The sequence below is a fragment of the Anastrepha ludens genome, chromosome 6, assembly GCF_028408465.1.
Source record: "Anastrepha ludens isolate Willacy chromosome 6, idAnaLude1.1, whole genome shotgun sequence".
In the NCBI taxonomy this organism is placed as follows: Eukaryota; Metazoa; Arthropoda; class Insecta; order Diptera; family Tephritidae; genus Anastrepha; species Anastrepha ludens.
Genome location: NC_071502.1, coordinates 20,513,179 through 20,530,224, shown reverse-complemented (window position 1 = coordinate 20,530,224; position 17,046 = coordinate 20,513,179). Strand labels below are relative to the sequence as shown.

At 37.5% G+C, this 17,046-nt stretch overlaps 1 protein-coding gene across 3 annotated transcripts; it reads right to left on the bottom strand.

Annotated features, from left to right (window-relative positions):
* Window positions 1–306: 306 nt before the first annotated feature.
* LOC128866172 (focadhesin) lies at window positions 307–15,770 on the bottom strand. Of its 3 annotated transcripts, XM_054106698.1 has the most exons (10): window positions 15,197–15,770; window positions 5,783–6,001; window positions 4,689–5,721; window positions 4,405–4,616; window positions 3,256–4,325; window positions 2,730–2,860; window positions 2,142–2,669; window positions 853–2,079; window positions 471–637; window positions 307–390 (listed from the first exon to the last, which is right to left on the bottom strand). In XM_054106698.1, exons 1-8 carry the CDS (start codon window positions 15,466–15,468, stop codon window positions 1,930–1,932), a joined length of 3,615 nt encoding a protein of 1,204 aa, XP_053962673.1. In that variant the 5' UTR covers window positions 15,469–15,770; the 3' UTR covers window positions 307–390; window positions 471–637; window positions 853–1,929. The 3 variants fall into 3 exon arrangements, with proteins under 3 accessions (XP_053962673.1, XP_053962672.1, XP_053962674.1); XM_054106697.1 differs by having other exon boundaries at window positions 307–637; XM_054106699.1 differs by having other exon boundaries at window positions 307–560.
* Between the last annotated feature and the right edge of the window lie 1,276 nt (window positions 15,771–17,046).

Sequence of the window (17,046 nt, the reverse complement as noted above, 5' to 3'; positions counted from 1 at the left end):
GGCGTATCGTAATTTATTGGAACAATCCAATGGTTGAGGCAATCAAACCGTGTAGTGGACAATGGTGTAGCTGGTTTTCGTCCTTGATGGGGGGGTGTTCCGTGTGTCACAAGCAGAGTTCCACATACCTCCTAAATGCAAACAAGGACTCAGAGTCCTTATTACAGAAAACATCGACGAAATAGGCAAAAATTGGCCACCACCATTTCCTTATCCGCATCCTTGTACGCAAATTTGCAATCGCCTGATCGCATTTATCCACTCCACCCATATACTTATTGTAGTTAGAAATTAAAGACGGTTGGGGGAGTGCAATTTTTGCTTTATTCACGTGTGACCACCGCGTGGCTGTTGTCATTGTCATGTTTTTGAAATTGGTTGCGACCGTAACTACATTGTTATCAGATCTTGATTAGATTCCCTATTTGTATGAAAACGACGGAGTTCGCACTTAGTTCGCAATAACTTACGTCCTAAATGATTCAAATTAGCATCGTGCTCTTCATCCGATTTATCACTGTCCTCATCTGTGACTTGGCCTTCAAGTTCGATTGGTGGCTCTACGTAAATAATATTTTCATTGTTAATATTTCTATCATCGCTCTCCAAAAGGCTCACAATTTCACCTACAGTCAATCTGGAAAACGCAAAAAACCAAACCACATAGAGCGTGCATGCATAAGGTTCGATATATCGGACGCCACAACTAAATACTACAGTAAATGTTTGATAATGAAGCAAACTTCACAATTTTTTATGTTTTGCTTACTAACACACTTATGCACTAATAACCACTTGTCACTAAAATTGTTTGCTAAAAATATACCAAATAAATTTTAAAAAATATTTTACCCTTTACGCGAAAAAGTCTGCTTGCAATCCGCCATACTGAAAAATTTAAAATAACGGGAACTTTTTACGAGGGGTCGACAAATGAAGGGTTGCCATTGTTGAAGAAATAGTTTTCTTTCGATTACAACCTTTAAGTCTCCTCCACATCACACTTGCTTGATACAAATTTAATTTAACTCATGTCCGATATATCGAACGTTATGCTGTAATGGGTTAATTACGAAAAAATATTATTATTATTATTATTATTTATTAGAATAATATAAAATATTACACTAACTTAAAAACAAAAAAAAGGGCACACTAGCTGCTTGGGCCTTCGGTGACAAATATATATATTAAAATATATTTAAGAATCTCGTGTTAAAATTTGAGACTAATCGGTTTAGCCGTTTTCGAGTAATGTTGGTCAACAACCTTGAAAACACCATTTTCATAAAAACGCGTTTAAAGTTTGAAAAGCACTTTCAAGCACTTTGAACACCTTTACAAATTTGCGCGTAACTTCGAAAATATTTATTAACCGGAACGATGTTAAATTTTCTGTGTGTATTCTTAAATATAATATATGTACATTAAGAAAATAAAATAAAAAAAAATCGATCTTTTGACAATGCTAATTGCCCTTACAGAAAACAATTGAATTAGTAAAATAAAATACCAAAAATAGTTTGAGATAAATTTTTTGTCATTGTTTTGACCAGAAATAGTATATTAAAAACCCTTTTTATTTTATGATTTTTGTCATATATATTTGCTAGTGTAGTTGCAATTAAACTAAGTTTGTTGAGCTGAAAATTAAGCAATACCGACTTGAAAATTATTCTTCCTAAAAACTAAAAATATACAAAAATGTTTTTAGGAAGTGTTTACAAAAGTGTAAAATATACTTTACGATTGTGTTTTGTGAACAAAATTGCATGATAAATCTTTTCTTGAAAAACAACGGAATATGTGAAAATATTTAAGTTAATTCAACTGGCGTTTAGTGTAAATACGAGACAAAAGGCAAAAATCCTGTAGGCACTTCTATATACCAGTTGTATAAAATTTTTTAAACGTACAAAATTCAAAAAGTCATTTTCGCAAGCCAACATATTTTGTCCAGATTCCTTTGCTATCGAAGTAGGATTTATTGCGCGAACATATAAGGGCATCCTTGAAAGTGATGGCGTAGGTTTCGGGAATAGCGTTGTTTTTGTATAAGTTAAACAAAAATTCGTATATCTGAAATACGAAAATATTATTTTACAACAAGTTTTCTCCCATATGAAATTGTTAAGAATTACCTTTGCTTCTTGATCTTTCCAAAATGTGTGATCACAAAGAAATTGCATGCTCTCTGGGAAAAGCGCGAAACGATCTTTGCGTTGTGTGGCCACAGCATCCAAGTTGCCCAATAATACGGCACAGCCGGAAAGCACAACCGTAGCTAGAATGAAAATATCTAAAAGATATAAAACTTTATCTAATTTCTCTTTGTTGGACGACTCCGCTAAGAGCGCCTGTATTTGAAGAAACATTTCCATAATCCAATTGCATGACTGCTCGTCGTTATTAAAGGCATATAAGGTGGCAACAAGATGGCGGAAAAAGAAAGCCTGCTCCTCCCTTCTAGTGGCATACGCATCGATAATCGGTGTAAGCCACTTTAGGGGGTTAGGTAACTGCGTGTTATACAACACTAAATAGCAGCGTATAATGGTGGCCTTTTTCAGCTTGCCAATTGGAGTTTCCCACCAATTGGCTGGCGATGTGAGACCATCAATGGAATTTGGATGCAGTACAGATACCACTGCGGTGTAGCGCTCAAAAAGCTAGAATTGGAAAATAGTAATAATAGTAAACTCAACCGAGGGTGGAAATAAACGACTTACTTTTGAATCCAAATCCATGGAATCCATATAACGTTCAATAATCAGTGTGAAAATGTCGAGAACCTCTGGAATGTCACATTTGCCTATGAAAATGTATTTCACACTGTCTATGAACTTTTCAAAAAGGCATCCTGTAAAAGAGAAAAGGGAACATATAATACTTAGATACCTTCGAGTTTTTTTTTTGTAATTCCAATGGCCCCCGCACCTCGGAGACTCGAATAGAGGTACTGAGGCGAATATATTAAAGGTGGTGTTGGTAAATCAGCTGATTTGTTTTTTTCTTTCGCCGTGTCCATGCGGCTGTCAGCTCAGAATGAAACACGGCGAATTCATTATTTGTTTTCTAGTTTCTCAATACTTTACTTTGACAATCAAACGTACAGAACAGTGTTATTGGTGTAGTGCAAGCACCTTTAATGAATGCGCCTTGCTTTCCTTACAATCAAATATAAATATTTATAATTTTATTTGATAACTAAAAGTCCAAATTATTGAAGTACTCAAGTCAAGGCTTAGCACTTACCTTCTGCGAAGCCGCTCAACTGTGACTCCTTGAAGCTGTAAATCGCAACTTTTTCAGCAAAATTCTTTAAAATTTGTAGACTAATGCCATTTGCGATTTCCGGCAGTAACGAGAACAGTAACAGTAAATCTTCTTCAAAACAATTCGGCTCAAAGTCACCCAAGAAGTTCTCCAACAAGCGTCGCGCCGTACCAGAATGTAGCAATTGGTTTTTTGCAATCAAAATGCAGTATTTTCTTGCCTCAAACGAGAGGTGGAAAAAACTATGTAGGAAGCACCAATCTAGCGGTGGTATAGGCTTGGGAAACTTTTTCGAAATTGCTCTTAATGCATTTGTCACCACATGCGGCTCGGTCACATGATCCCCGAAGCGTGACTGACCCACCAAGTAGTTCACTACGGCACGCAATGGGCTCTGCGAAAAGAGTCCTTGCAACTTGCGCGGTTCTGGCTTGCCTTCGGGCAAACGGTAAACACCACCGCGGTAGCTATTTATTTCAGCATATATGTGATGTGCTATTAAATCGGCCGCCGCTGATCCACATTCGGGACGTATATTTTGCAGAAGACGCACCCAAACCTCGCCCGGCACCATTTCCTGTTGCAAATCAACGATCTCACGACCACCAACGAATTCGCGCACGCCAGGTGTATCATGGCGATATTGAATGGGTATGTGACGCATAGCTAACAGTGTTTCGATTTCGTAATTCTTCAATGCAGACAGTGCTTCTCGTACTAGTTCCGGGTCGGCATCACTGCGGCTAACTGTCAACCAAAGTTGCTCGAGGGCTTCATCCACCAATTGCTCATATTCGAGAGTGGGTGTGTGCAGCAATGGTATGTGTGCGAAGAAGCGATAAAGTGATTTTAACGCACGTGGACGACGTTCGTGTCTAAATTTGGTGCTAAGCGCACGCCACGTCGAAACGATGTTCACAGTGTGGCTATCACAGAGTGCAACGATAGCGTCCAGAGCCAGCGAAGTGGCCAAGTCGCCTGAATCGTCGGTGCACGTGTTCAAGGTATCAGAGAGATGCGATACCAAATCGGAACCATGCTGCGTGGGCCTAAAGAATGACGAGTAGTAAATTGTTAGTACGAGTTTTAATTATCGTTAGAGTTAAATGCATATTCGTTTACGCTCACTTTTCATAGCAAATTTCACGTATGGTGTGCGTTTTGGCGATCTCAAATTCCCACTGCTTGTCGTTGTCTTTCTGAGTCGTAGAGAGTAATTTGATTAGGAAGGGATATGTACGTGACTCGACGCGCCACAATCGCAAATATAGATCCATACAAAATGTGGCGTTTTCGGCAGTGAGATTACGTATTGTATTTAAAATCATCGGTATGTTATCCTACAAAACGAAATGGGCAAAGCATATAAATCATACATTGAATAATTTTCATTTACTTATATAAATACGCACCTTTGACACCCCAAAGTTGGGCAAGCCGCGCAGCAACTCCATTTGAATCTCAGGTTGTTGTTCGCCCGCCAATTTGAAAATATACGTCATTAAGAAATCGTAGGCAATGCCGCTATTCACTTTAATTATTTCTAGAATGGCCTCATAAATCTTAAACCAACAATCCACGGAGGGCTCACGCGATAAAAATAGTGCGCGCAAGAACAAATGCAATCTTTGACAAAACATGGAATTCGCTTTCACATTGAGCGCATCAACAAATGTGAATACATCCTTAAATTCGGACTCGTCAAAGGATTCAACAAGTTTGGCCAGATCAAAGGCAATCGCAATATCTGGATGCAAGTAGCGCACTTGCCCCGGTTGCAAGTCGTTGGTGCGCACAGTGGTGGTTTTAGTTGCCGGCAATGTTTCCTTTCCTTGTGCCACTATTTTACGCACAATTTGATGGGCGAGTGCCAGACCTTCTGCGGGTATGAATGCAGTCTGAGACATCCACTGGATGATACCATCGAGACACATGTTCAGAATGTATTGATTCCCACAGCATTCCTGCACCACAATGAACGCGATTATGCGTAGTAAATCCTGTAGATAATTTGGCGCGAGCAGATGCAGGTCCTCGGCCAGCAGTATGAGTAAGACATTATAGTGATTAACTGTGTGCTCACGCGTACTATGCAACACACGCAATAAACAATGGAGACTTGGACGCGGATCGATGCCGTATTTGGGTAGATTGTTGACAATCAACGCTTGGAAAATGCACAAATCAATGGCGGTGGTAAAGTTGTTACAGTTAAGGCAGTGTTCTATGGCTTCAATGAGCAGTATGCTCGTGAATAGGCACGTTGACGATGAATTGAATTTACTCCAGGAAAATATTTCTTGTACAAGTTGTTTAGCGGCGAGATTAGTTTTACTTAATGATAGCAGGCCGGTCCAGATAGTCTTGGAATCGGGCAATGTTTGAGGATTACACAGCACGTAAAGGAAGACCGGTCTCAAATATTCAATACTATGCTCCTTTATTCTGTAAGAAAAGTGGGAGCTGTACAAAATTTTGCTATTTATAAAAATGGAATTGTACCTACTGCTGGTCATGATGATTGCAAATACCGACAATCTTGTTGGCCACATCGTTCATATTCACGACGGGATTTTGCAGTAACGTTATAATTGGATGCTGCTGTGTTTTCAGGCCAAACTGGCTTTGGAACGTTTCGTTTCCTTTCAAAAGTGCGACTTTCCGCTTCAAACCGAGCAGGAGTATGCTGACGATGCCCTCGGTGATGGTGGTGTACTGCGTGGGACTAGGGTTAGAGAAAATTAGTAGCTGATATTAAATAGGTCGGGAAGAATTTAAGTTCGAGCGGAATCGATTTTTATGTTTTTAATTAAACAGTCTAAACTAAATCGGCCGCCGTAGCTGAATGGGTTGGTGCGTGACTAGCATTTGGAGATATGTAGGATCGAATCTCGATGAAACACCAAAATAAAGAAAAAGTTGTTTCTAAAAGCGGTCGCCCCTCGGCAGACAATGGCAAACATCCGAGTGTATTTCTGCCATGAAAAAGTTCGTCATAAAAAATATCTGCCGTTCGGAATCGGCTTGAAACTGTCCCTCCATTTGTGGAATAACATCAAGACGCAAACCACAAATAGAAGGAGGAGCTCGGTCAAACACCCAAAAAGGGTATACGCGCCAGTTATATATATATATATATGACAAAACGGTGCTCTAGACAGGGCTAGTTTACTAGTTTACTGGGGCGGGGCAGCCCTTGGTCGGAGCATCCCGCACGATACTAATCACTTTTCACATCCCCTATCAAACCCAATCACCTAACACCAGCAGAAAAAGTGGGTCTTGGGGAATGAGAGTAAAACAAATATACAAAGAATACTGGCGTCTTGGACAACACGTCGCCGTTGGCAACCGCGAATTTGAAGGATAACTCTTGCCAACAGGTTTCACTTTGCGCTCAGTACACAATTGAGAAGTAGAGCTCTCTCGAAAAAACGAAAACAACGCTGTACAAAAGCTTAATCATCTCCGCCTTTGTATACGGCGCAGAAGCTTGGACGATGACGACAACTGATGACAGAGCACTGGGAGTGTTCGAGAGAAAAATTCTCTGAAAAATCTTTGGCCCTCTTCGCGTAGGCTATATTGAGTTCCTCGAGCTGTATGAGCTATACCGAAAGGTGGACATAGTGAAGCGTGTTAAAGTACAGCTGATGCGATGGCTTGGCCATGTCTCGAGGTTGAACCAAACTGCTCCGGCATGGCAGTTCTTCCACTGGTGGGCTATACACTCCCGCCTAGACATAGTGAAGCCTGTTAAAGTACAGCTGATGCGATGGCTTGGCCATGTCTCGAGGTTGAACCAAACTGCTCCGGCATGGCAGTTCTTCCACTGGTGGGCTATACACTCCCGCCTACACTTGCTATTACAACGTTCGCGACCCTCCTACCCTCAAGGGAAGAGTGGAATGGGACTATGCAATACAGAGCGAGTCTATCCATGTATACACAGATGGCTCAAAGCTCGAGGACGGGGCGGGCGGAGATGTATACTCCGAGCATCTGCGGATCTCCTTCAGTTTTCGGCTCCCCGACTACTGTAGTATCTTTCAGGCTGAACTGATGGCAATAATGAAAGGGGCGCGACTGGTACAGTATGATGCGATATCTGGAAATGACATATACATTTTCACTGACATTCAGGCGGCGATAAAACCCCTCACAAAACAGTCCACAACCTTCAAGGTAGCCATGAAATGCCGCACATCTCTTAACGAGATCGCTGAGTTATTTCACCTAAAGATAACATGGATTTCTGGCCATCGGGACATTGAGGGTAACTGCAGAGCCGATGAACTAGGCAGACTCGGCACCAAATTGATCGATAGACAATGACATAGGCATACCCTTACAAACATGTAAGCTACTCATTCTTGAAGAAATCGCAAGGAAAGTCTTAGCACGCTGATTTCGGTCATAACGGGGCACTGCACGTCCAAAAGATGGGTGTGCAAGCACATGACTTCTGTAGAAGTTGTCTTGATGAGGAAGAGTTAATCATGCACCTTCTGTGCCATTGTCCTGACACCGAAGGTGCGGGTCGTCTCTTCCTTTTCCTTATTAAGGCAGCTTCTGCGGATGTCATGTGCCTGCGCGTCCATCCAGATGTTGATCCAAAAATTACATTATTTCAATGTCCACCATGAGCTCATCTACAACTAAAACCCTCCAATCGGTCTATTCATGAATGCCTAATTGTTGAAAACGTCGACATATCCATGTTGAAGGTTGTTCGGCAACACTTTGCGCTACAGCAGCAATATTTTCAACAGAACGTACAGTTTTTGGTATGCCAGTCCTTTTTCCATGCTCAACAGAATCAGTTTCTTGAAACTCAATGAACTCAACTGAATTGTCGACTCAATCGGACGCTTATTTCCACCAAAAAAAATCACGAATTTCATAATAAGTTTCAATAATTTTAACGCGTTGTTCTATCGTATAAAATTATACATCTGTCCACTTGATAAATGGCAAAGATAACATTACATAAGAAATATACAGTCTATGAATTATTAACTACTGACATCTAGGCGTCACTTTTAAAGTACCCATTAAAACCAAATCAATCAGAAATGTACTAAATAATAATTCCCTATACGAGTATGTACATATGTATGTATATCAGACATATGTAGATGATGAAATCCATGCTCTTTAATCCATTCCTGATAATTGCCACATGAATTCCCATTAAGCTTACGTTAGCACCGTTTTAACGGCTGGTAGTCACACTTTGACCCTGAAATTCAATCGTTTTCGGATAAGTCGTTGAATAAATTGTATGTTCGCGCTTATAACGGCTTTGTACAACATTCATTATTATGCAATTATTTCCTAAATGTAAAACTGTTTAATGCTTCAGGAAGCAGCCAAGGACTTTACGTTGAATGTGTGTATGCTTTCGTTTGTATATTTTGCGTTTCCTTTCGCAAATAATTTACATTCATACATCAAATACTAGAAATTGAAGTTCAATGTCAGCTTCCACTCACGGAAGTTTGTTGGTACTACAGTAAATATATGTATTTGCATATATTGGTAAAATTTTCTGTATCCCAGTAGAAGTTCATTACGAGTATACATACGTTTACTTCCCATTGCTCTTTGTACAGGTACTTCTGTGTATTAGTCTGCTTTTTATATAATCCCTTTTAAGTTGTATTTTTTTATTAGGTTGGTTAATGAAAAGCTTCATTTCCTCTCTTGAATGAACAATGAGGGACTAAACAAATATCACCTTTTTACACCTTAAACGAGCGATAAGGGAATATTCTCTTAAATGAGTAGAAAGAGTACGTCTACATATCCACATATAAGTCGCCATATCGAGTAGGAAGATACCTCAAATTTAAATAACCATTTGTTTTTTTTTTAAATAAATTTTTTTTTTTCTTAGACAAATCCCATTTTTTTGCCTAATTTGCTCTTGCAGAGGGCTGATCATTTAAAAATTAAGTAGAAATATATTTTTTCACACAAAATTTATAATTTCATGCGAAGCATTTGCTCGAAGCAAATTCCTATAGCTTCTATGTATATTTACTAGACTGTAAACGAACAATAGGTCTGTTCATGTAAAAATTATCCCGTAACTTAATTTCCAAGAATTCACTCTCAAAGCGAAAAATATAAAAAAAGTACATGAACACAAAACCAGTAATGATTTGCAAGTTTTACAAGCAGCTGATTTAATTGTTGGCGGGAAAAATCACAGTTGAGCTACCTCGTTTTAAATTAAAAAAATATTAAGGAACCAAAATGCTAAATAACGAGTTCATGTAAAAATTATCCCGTAACTTAATTTCCAAGAATTCGCTCTCAAAGCGAAAAATATAAAAAAAGTACATGAACACAAAACCAGTAATGATTTGCAAGTTTTACGAGCAGCTGATTAAATTGTTGGCGGGAAAAATCACAGTTGAGCTACCTCGTTTTAAATTAAAAAAATATTAAGGAAACAAAATGCTAAATAACGAGTTTAGCATCAGAAGATTTTATTTTGTCCTCAATGATTTCTTTCATTTCATCATCGCTGATAGATGAAGAACACTCGCTTAGCAATTTTATTGTTGTGGCAATCACAGCTTTATTCATAATTTCCTTGTTTCCGTCCATGCGTGTACATATGATTAAAAAAAAATATATATATTGCCAAATTAGTTAATAACTAAGAAGAACAAGCATAAAATAAGCCTGGAGAAGTACATACCTCTATATTATTGGCCGATTCCTATTTAATAGAAAGTGCGTTTCATAATCATAAGTCACCTTTGGTATACAATTTTTGAACTACCATAAACTCCCTTTTACTTTCTGGAGTAGCTTTTATTTGGCGTCATTTCAACAGTTGTAGACTTAAGACTTCCATCAATTGTTTCTGGTGCGAAGGCTCACTCTATTTAGTAGAATCGTTAACCTTTTCCAAGAAGCTGCACTTTTGCAGTCTTTTCAGCGTTTCATAACGATAAGGAACTAGTCGAAAACAAGCTTCTGAAGAGATAGAAGGTGCTGATTGTTGTTTTGGATGACTTTAATTATAATTTTATTCAATTTAACCTAAAATGCAGAGTTCAATAATCATAAGACACCCCTAATTTTTCAAAGTATTTTAATTTATAGATTTAAGAGAAAAAAAAAAATTTACACATCGATTAAAGTAACAAAAGTTATCTGTTTACAAGAGGAGCGTGGAAAAATTTTGGCCTATAAGGATTCAAGCTTGCCAATCAAATTAATTGCGAAAAAACAGGCAGAAGTCGTTGTATTATCCGGAATTGTTTACGGAGCCCTGAGAATTACAATATTTTGAAGCCCGTTGGAAGAAAATTATCACTATCAAGTCGAGAACAGCGAGCAATCATAAGCACAGCTACTAACTCGACTAAGTCTTGCGCAACTTGGCCGCTGTTGTGCAAAATAAGGTTTCAAAAACAACAGTTTGGCGCACATTACAGAGGTACAATCATTTAAAATTATCAAAAATAAGAAAAAGACCACATCTTTTGCCACCGCACAAGCTGCCGCGTCTTCAGTTTGCAGAAAAACACCTAGACACCAACTGGGACACAGTGAGATATTTGGAATATTTTTTATCTTGCCCAATTTCATATTATTTTTTAAAAATATAATATTTTCGGATAAGCAAAAAAAAAATGAAACCTTGATGGACCCGATGGTTTTTTAAGTTATTGGAGAGATTTGCGCCAGAGCCGCCCTTATTTTTCAAGCGCAACTTCGGTGGAGGTTCTGTTATGGTTTGGGGTGCATTTACATCGAAAGCAACTCTTGATATACAGTTTACATCATCGCGAATGAATAGTGGGGACTACAAAAACGTTTTGAAAAATAGTCTCCTACCCTTTATTCAGGATAATCGGGAAGTGCCCTTCGTTTTTCAGCAAGACAACGCCCGAATCCACTTAAGCAGGGGAACAAGGCAGTATTTGACCGATTGTACCATAGAAACTATGGACTGGCCGGCGTGTTCTTCGGATCTAAACCCAATTGAAAACATTTGGGGCATATTAGTCAGAGGAGTTTACGTCAACAATCGCCAATTTGACAACACCACCGAGCTTAAAGCGGCAATTAAGGCAGAATGGGCTTCTTTAGATGTAAATTTACTTAAAAGTTTAGCAGAATCGACGAAAAAACGGTTATTTTGTGTTGCTAAAGCAAATGGTGCTTGCATAGAATTCTAAAATATTCTAGACGACAGAAAAAAAATCGTAAAAAGTATAGTTTGGAAATAGTATAGGAAATACGTTTTTGCTAAACATTTTCTCTATGTATTATAAAGTTCTAAATTCTGTAATAAAACAGATAACTTTTGTTACTTTAATCGATGTGTAAAATTTTTATTCTCCTCTGAAATCTATAAATTCAAGTACTTTGAAATATTAGGTGTGTCTTATGATTATGAAACGCATCTTATGTCTTCAAATAAACTTTATAAATTTTATCTAAAATATATTTACTTGCATTCTCCGTTTTAATCACAATTTTTATTTAAATTTAGAACTTTGTCTCAATTCGCAAATTTGAATTCGTTTTTATTTTAATTTTGCGATCAGCTGTTTTTCTCACTTGCAAATTCTTACAGTAAAAGTTTATCCAGTAAAAACTTGCAATTTCCTTCGAAATGAAATGTCATTTTGCTCTCTCACTTTCCCCTACTTTGAAAGGTTTTTGGATGTATGAACAAGCAAAACTTGATAGTTTGTAACAATTGTTAAAAAAAAACTATATCAAAGGCAACAACAACAAACAACAACTGTTACAAATTATTTGCTTAATGAACAGACTTAATCCCGAGCTCTAGATTTCTCGACCTTAGCGCCTTTTCTTCTTCAGCAACCATTTTTTCTTGTTATTGTAACAGCATAAATATTACCCATAAAGTTTCGTGAATGCTGTTGCTGTGACAGGAAATGACTTCGTCGGGCATAAATCCGGGCCGTTCCGATAACGCATAACCTTTTGTCAGCAAACAGCTCACGCGCTGTGCTTGGAAATCAGCGGAATGAAGTCAGTACGAATCCTACAAATAACAGCTATTACTCCAATATCAAATAAAAAGGAGTACTCTCGCTTTGTCATGCCTCCCTTCGGTTTTTGCTGGTATTTACATTTCTGTTTCCATTTGCATTTATGTGTGCACGTATGTGTGTGCGCTTGTGCACGTATAAACAACAACAAAATTTGAATAAAAAGTGTAAAATGTGTGCGATTGAAATGCAAGTCCTGGCGTATTTTTTCATTTCAATTAATGAAATTTGTCAAATTCTATACAAACACATACATAAATACCTTTACATTACAATACACACCTAATCATCCATATACATACATAAGTAAATACCTTTATATGGATTTATTCAATATGCCACATTTCTAATGTGCGTGTGTCTATCAGATTTAGCTTTTCCGGTTGCATTTTTTTTTCTGATTTCTTTTTTGTCACCCATAAATTAACATACCACCAGTTGTTAGTCAAATGTTTTGATTAACTCATGTATATATATTTTCTGACGACATTTGGATTGCGGCAACTTAGCACAGCAAGTCAACGACCACACAACTATGGTTAAGGTGTTGCCAAATATTGGGGTCACCATGTCAGCGGGCAAGTCAATGCCACGTGTCAGAACGCTAAATAATACACGTAAGAAACGTAAAGTTAATGTTTGGGAGGGGGTAGTGATATAGCGGAAATTCTGCTTCTTTATGTTGCATTAATTGTTCTTTCGATGTGTATTTCATGATATTAAACATTTGAAAAAACCCAGCGGAAGTCTGATATGACGGATAACTGCTGGACTGTGGACAATAAAAGAGTAGGGGAATGGTTCACTCAAATTAGCAGCTAATTGCTTATATTTTTGAAGGATTAAAGGTATATTTCTGAAAGTGGAAATTCCATAATTAAATATAACACTTTCAAAGTTCTTGATTCACAGCTGAGGTTAGAGAACTGGAAAACTTAACTCAAACTGCCAATCAAGGGAAAGGGTGGTTGATGGGTGCTGTTTTAGAATGGTTTCATACAAATTACTTGCTTTCTCCCGTTTCCTCTTTGCAAAATGAACATACAACCAAGTTTCACTTATTTTACAATAAACAAATATTCCCTTTAAAATATAGAATATTATTAGATTTTATAATTTATTAATGTATTTATTTCTATATGGCAATTCCTTCAAATTGTTAAGATTTAATTTAAAGTTTTCTTATATGGCAATGCCCTAAAATTGTAATGACTACTAGATGTCTTTTTTCAAACTCTAAATTTGAATTTTCTAATAGAATTGATTTTGCCTATAAAAAAGCCTGCGCGCTTTTGGAAAGAACACAGTCCGTTTGGTAATCGGCGGTGAGCAGAGCTTAGGTGCTTGCCAATAACTACATTTGTAGTGTGGACAGCGATGGCTGGCCGCTGCAAAACAGGTTTTACTCTTGCTCGTGCAGATTAGCTTACTAAACGGTTTTGTTTTCCGGAGTTTTTATAACCATTAAAAATACGAGAGATATATTTTACGAAAAAGAAACACAACGTTATAAGTTTTAAATAATAAAAGAAATACAACGTTACAAAATCCATTATTTTCTCGGTGGAGGGCTGTAGTGATCGATATCTCGTAAAAATCTATCCAACAATTTAAAGTTTATGCTCTTTGTCAAGGTCACATTTTACACCAACAAAAAAAAAATAAACAACTCTTCTGCTGTTTTTTGTTTGTTTCATTCAGTTGTGAGTTACATGGTGTAATCAAGGGAAGTAAAAAAAGCTTAAATTCTGTACATTTTACAGTTTTTCTTTGAAAAAAGGCGAAAACGCAAGCCAGGCCGCTGAAATTTTGAATGGTGTTTATGGTGCCGAGAGCTGATTGCGTCGAATTTTGGTTTCGTTGATTCCGTTCAGGTATTTTTGGTGCTAAAGAAAATGTCGAAAGAAATAATCGAAGTTGAGCGGATTGTTAGTAGTCGTAGCATCGCCCAGGAGCTAGAGATCGACCATAAAACAGCTTTAAGCCATTTGTCCAAACATAATGGATTTCTTTTTCCCAAATTATTATTATTTATTAACAAAATTAAATAAATTAACTTGCTAAAAATTTACTAATTAACGTCTTAGTTAGATAGATTAAAGTATTTATATGTGACATTTTTTGCCTGATAAGTATTAATATTTAGCACTTGTGATTTGATATTCATAAGGTTATTTTGTAATTGATTTCAATAGAAGTATGGCTGTGATAAATTACTGTAATATTTAATTAACCAGCTTTCAGCTTCACAGTTTCATATACACATACATAGATATACATATATATACAAGTGTGTATATATAAACACAAAAGGGCATACATATTTATAAACATATATGCACAAATATATGCTCATTGTACATATGTACAATGCCCGTGAGCAAGAATGTTGATTCTGCTTTAGAAGTCTTTTCTCCAGACTTTCAGACATGCAATGACCCAAAGCAATAAAGAGTACAGTAATCGTTTTAACTATACCCATTCCAACACCGTCTATATGTAACGATTTTAGGCATTAACTGCTTGTGCATATCTTCAACGGAAATAACGTTGCGGTGTAGTCTTGCGGAAGAGCAATTGCACGGAAGAAAAAGGAGCAGCAGACTTGAATGGCAACGTAGTATTGTAAAAAGTTGCACCAACTATGCGGTGAGCTAAACGGTTAAATGTTATATGAAATGGTAATATATGCGCAAAGCCTTGAAGTGATTTGCTTTTGATTCGCACCCATTTCCGGTACAGGGCCAAGAGAGAAAAAAAAGAGGAAACTAAGCACATTACAATAAAACGGACAAAGTCACAAACAAACAAAAAAACGTAGAAAAAGGTTTGGTTTGCTTAACAATTTACAAAAACAATTATGCATTTACCTGGAGCTCGGCAGCATGGAAATTAGCATTGCAAGCACATTCGAGGTCTCTAATACACCATCTTCCACTAGCCGCACAAATGTTTGAGAACTCATCAAACTCAGCTGTACAATATCCGATTTGCATTGTGTTTTTAGAAATTCGATTTCTTTGATGTTATGCTCAGCGATTTTCTTTTCCCGGCTTTCGGTGATTTTCTTAAAGATTTTTTCAAGGCATGCGGCGATTTTCACCACCGACGAGGTGGGCGTTATACTTTTGAATTCTTCCATTTCCTAGCAAAATTAAATATATTTCGATGCAATCTGTGCACTAAGTTACTGGCAGCAAAGTTTATTATTTTTTCACACAAAATTATCCTTTTCATATCACATTCTTTGCCTCCACGTAATAACTTAAGTGGCCAAAACACCAAAACCGTAACCAATGCCCGTCTTCTCCAGTTGCTGCACAAACCGATACTCACTGCTGTGAGTTGCTCACTTTAGTTTTAAGACATTAAATTGCGCAAGGCGCAAGTCCTTTTCGCACGTATATTTTTGCAAAATAATTGGCGGCTTTTGTCAAAACAAAACAAACAACATCTGATTTTGACAGTTGTTAAATGTCAGCGTTGCCATATTTTGGTTTGCAGTTTACTATGCTGAGAATTTGGATTTGAGGAGTAGTTGTGTGTAATACTGCTGAGCCATCTGCCGGTGAGTAGTTTAAAGTGTGTTGATATATTCAATATTTGAAATTTTACGTATCCTCCTCAGTTCAAAGAGCCAACCAAAAGTTACTTGCCAATACTTTAACCGGGCGTTGATAGCGTTGGCCTTCATATCTGGAGGAAGATGACATTACACTTTATCTATCAGCAATTCTTTGGCGTAAGTATGTATGTATTAGTGTTTTCACGAAACTAACAAATCACACAGAGTTTTTTCTTTTACTCCACTCCAAACTTGTATGTTTCCATTTTTATTCAGAGCAATGGGCACTAGTAACTTTCTAAAATGTAAATTAACACAATTTCAAAGTTAGAGTCATGCCATCCTTCTATGACCAATTCTGGATTCATATTCATAAGTTAGGGCACACAATTGCGAGCCTCCAGCTTAGCAAAATGAATCAGTATGGAAAATATGCAAAATCTATGCATGAAATATCAGATGTACACACATACATATGTATGTGCATACATGTTTTACGTACCTTTATATTACCTACTAAAAATATACAAAATGCGGCCATATGAGAGGAGTGAGAGCTTCTGTAATAATATTTCAAGTGAGCTTAGACCAATCCAAGGTTGCCTGCCGGCCATCTGCAGTCTGAGAACTATTTATGTAAACTCTTTTTTTGGATTTCCTTGCTTGCATATGTATGTACATAAGTGTCGGATATGCGCACCCACATACAGGGTGGTTTAAATAAATGCCTATTTTTCCGTTATTAAATTTTTTGTAAATTTTTCGTTCGGCGCATAAAACTGTTACCGGGAACACCAAGGGGTACACTACAAGTAGCACTAGAGTGCCGCTTTGATACCATAAGGTAGACCACTACCTGTGAAAATTCTTAAAACATAAAGGAAGAAAGACCCACTGCAGCTTTCTAGTGCTGTTGATGTAGTGGAGGAGAGCAATGGGATCTAGGCTAGAGAACTGTGTCAGGCTATCCCTAAAAGACGCACTAAGGAACCTCAAACGCGAAGCCGCCAGTTCCGGACATTTGCAAATAAAGTGTTCGACAGTCTCTTTCTCTGCAGGATCCCCACAGCTTCTGCAATGGAGGTTGTACGGAAGTCAAAGCTACTCAGTGACCCGAAATTGAATTGCGGGGGATTCCCAGTACTTTAGGTGTCC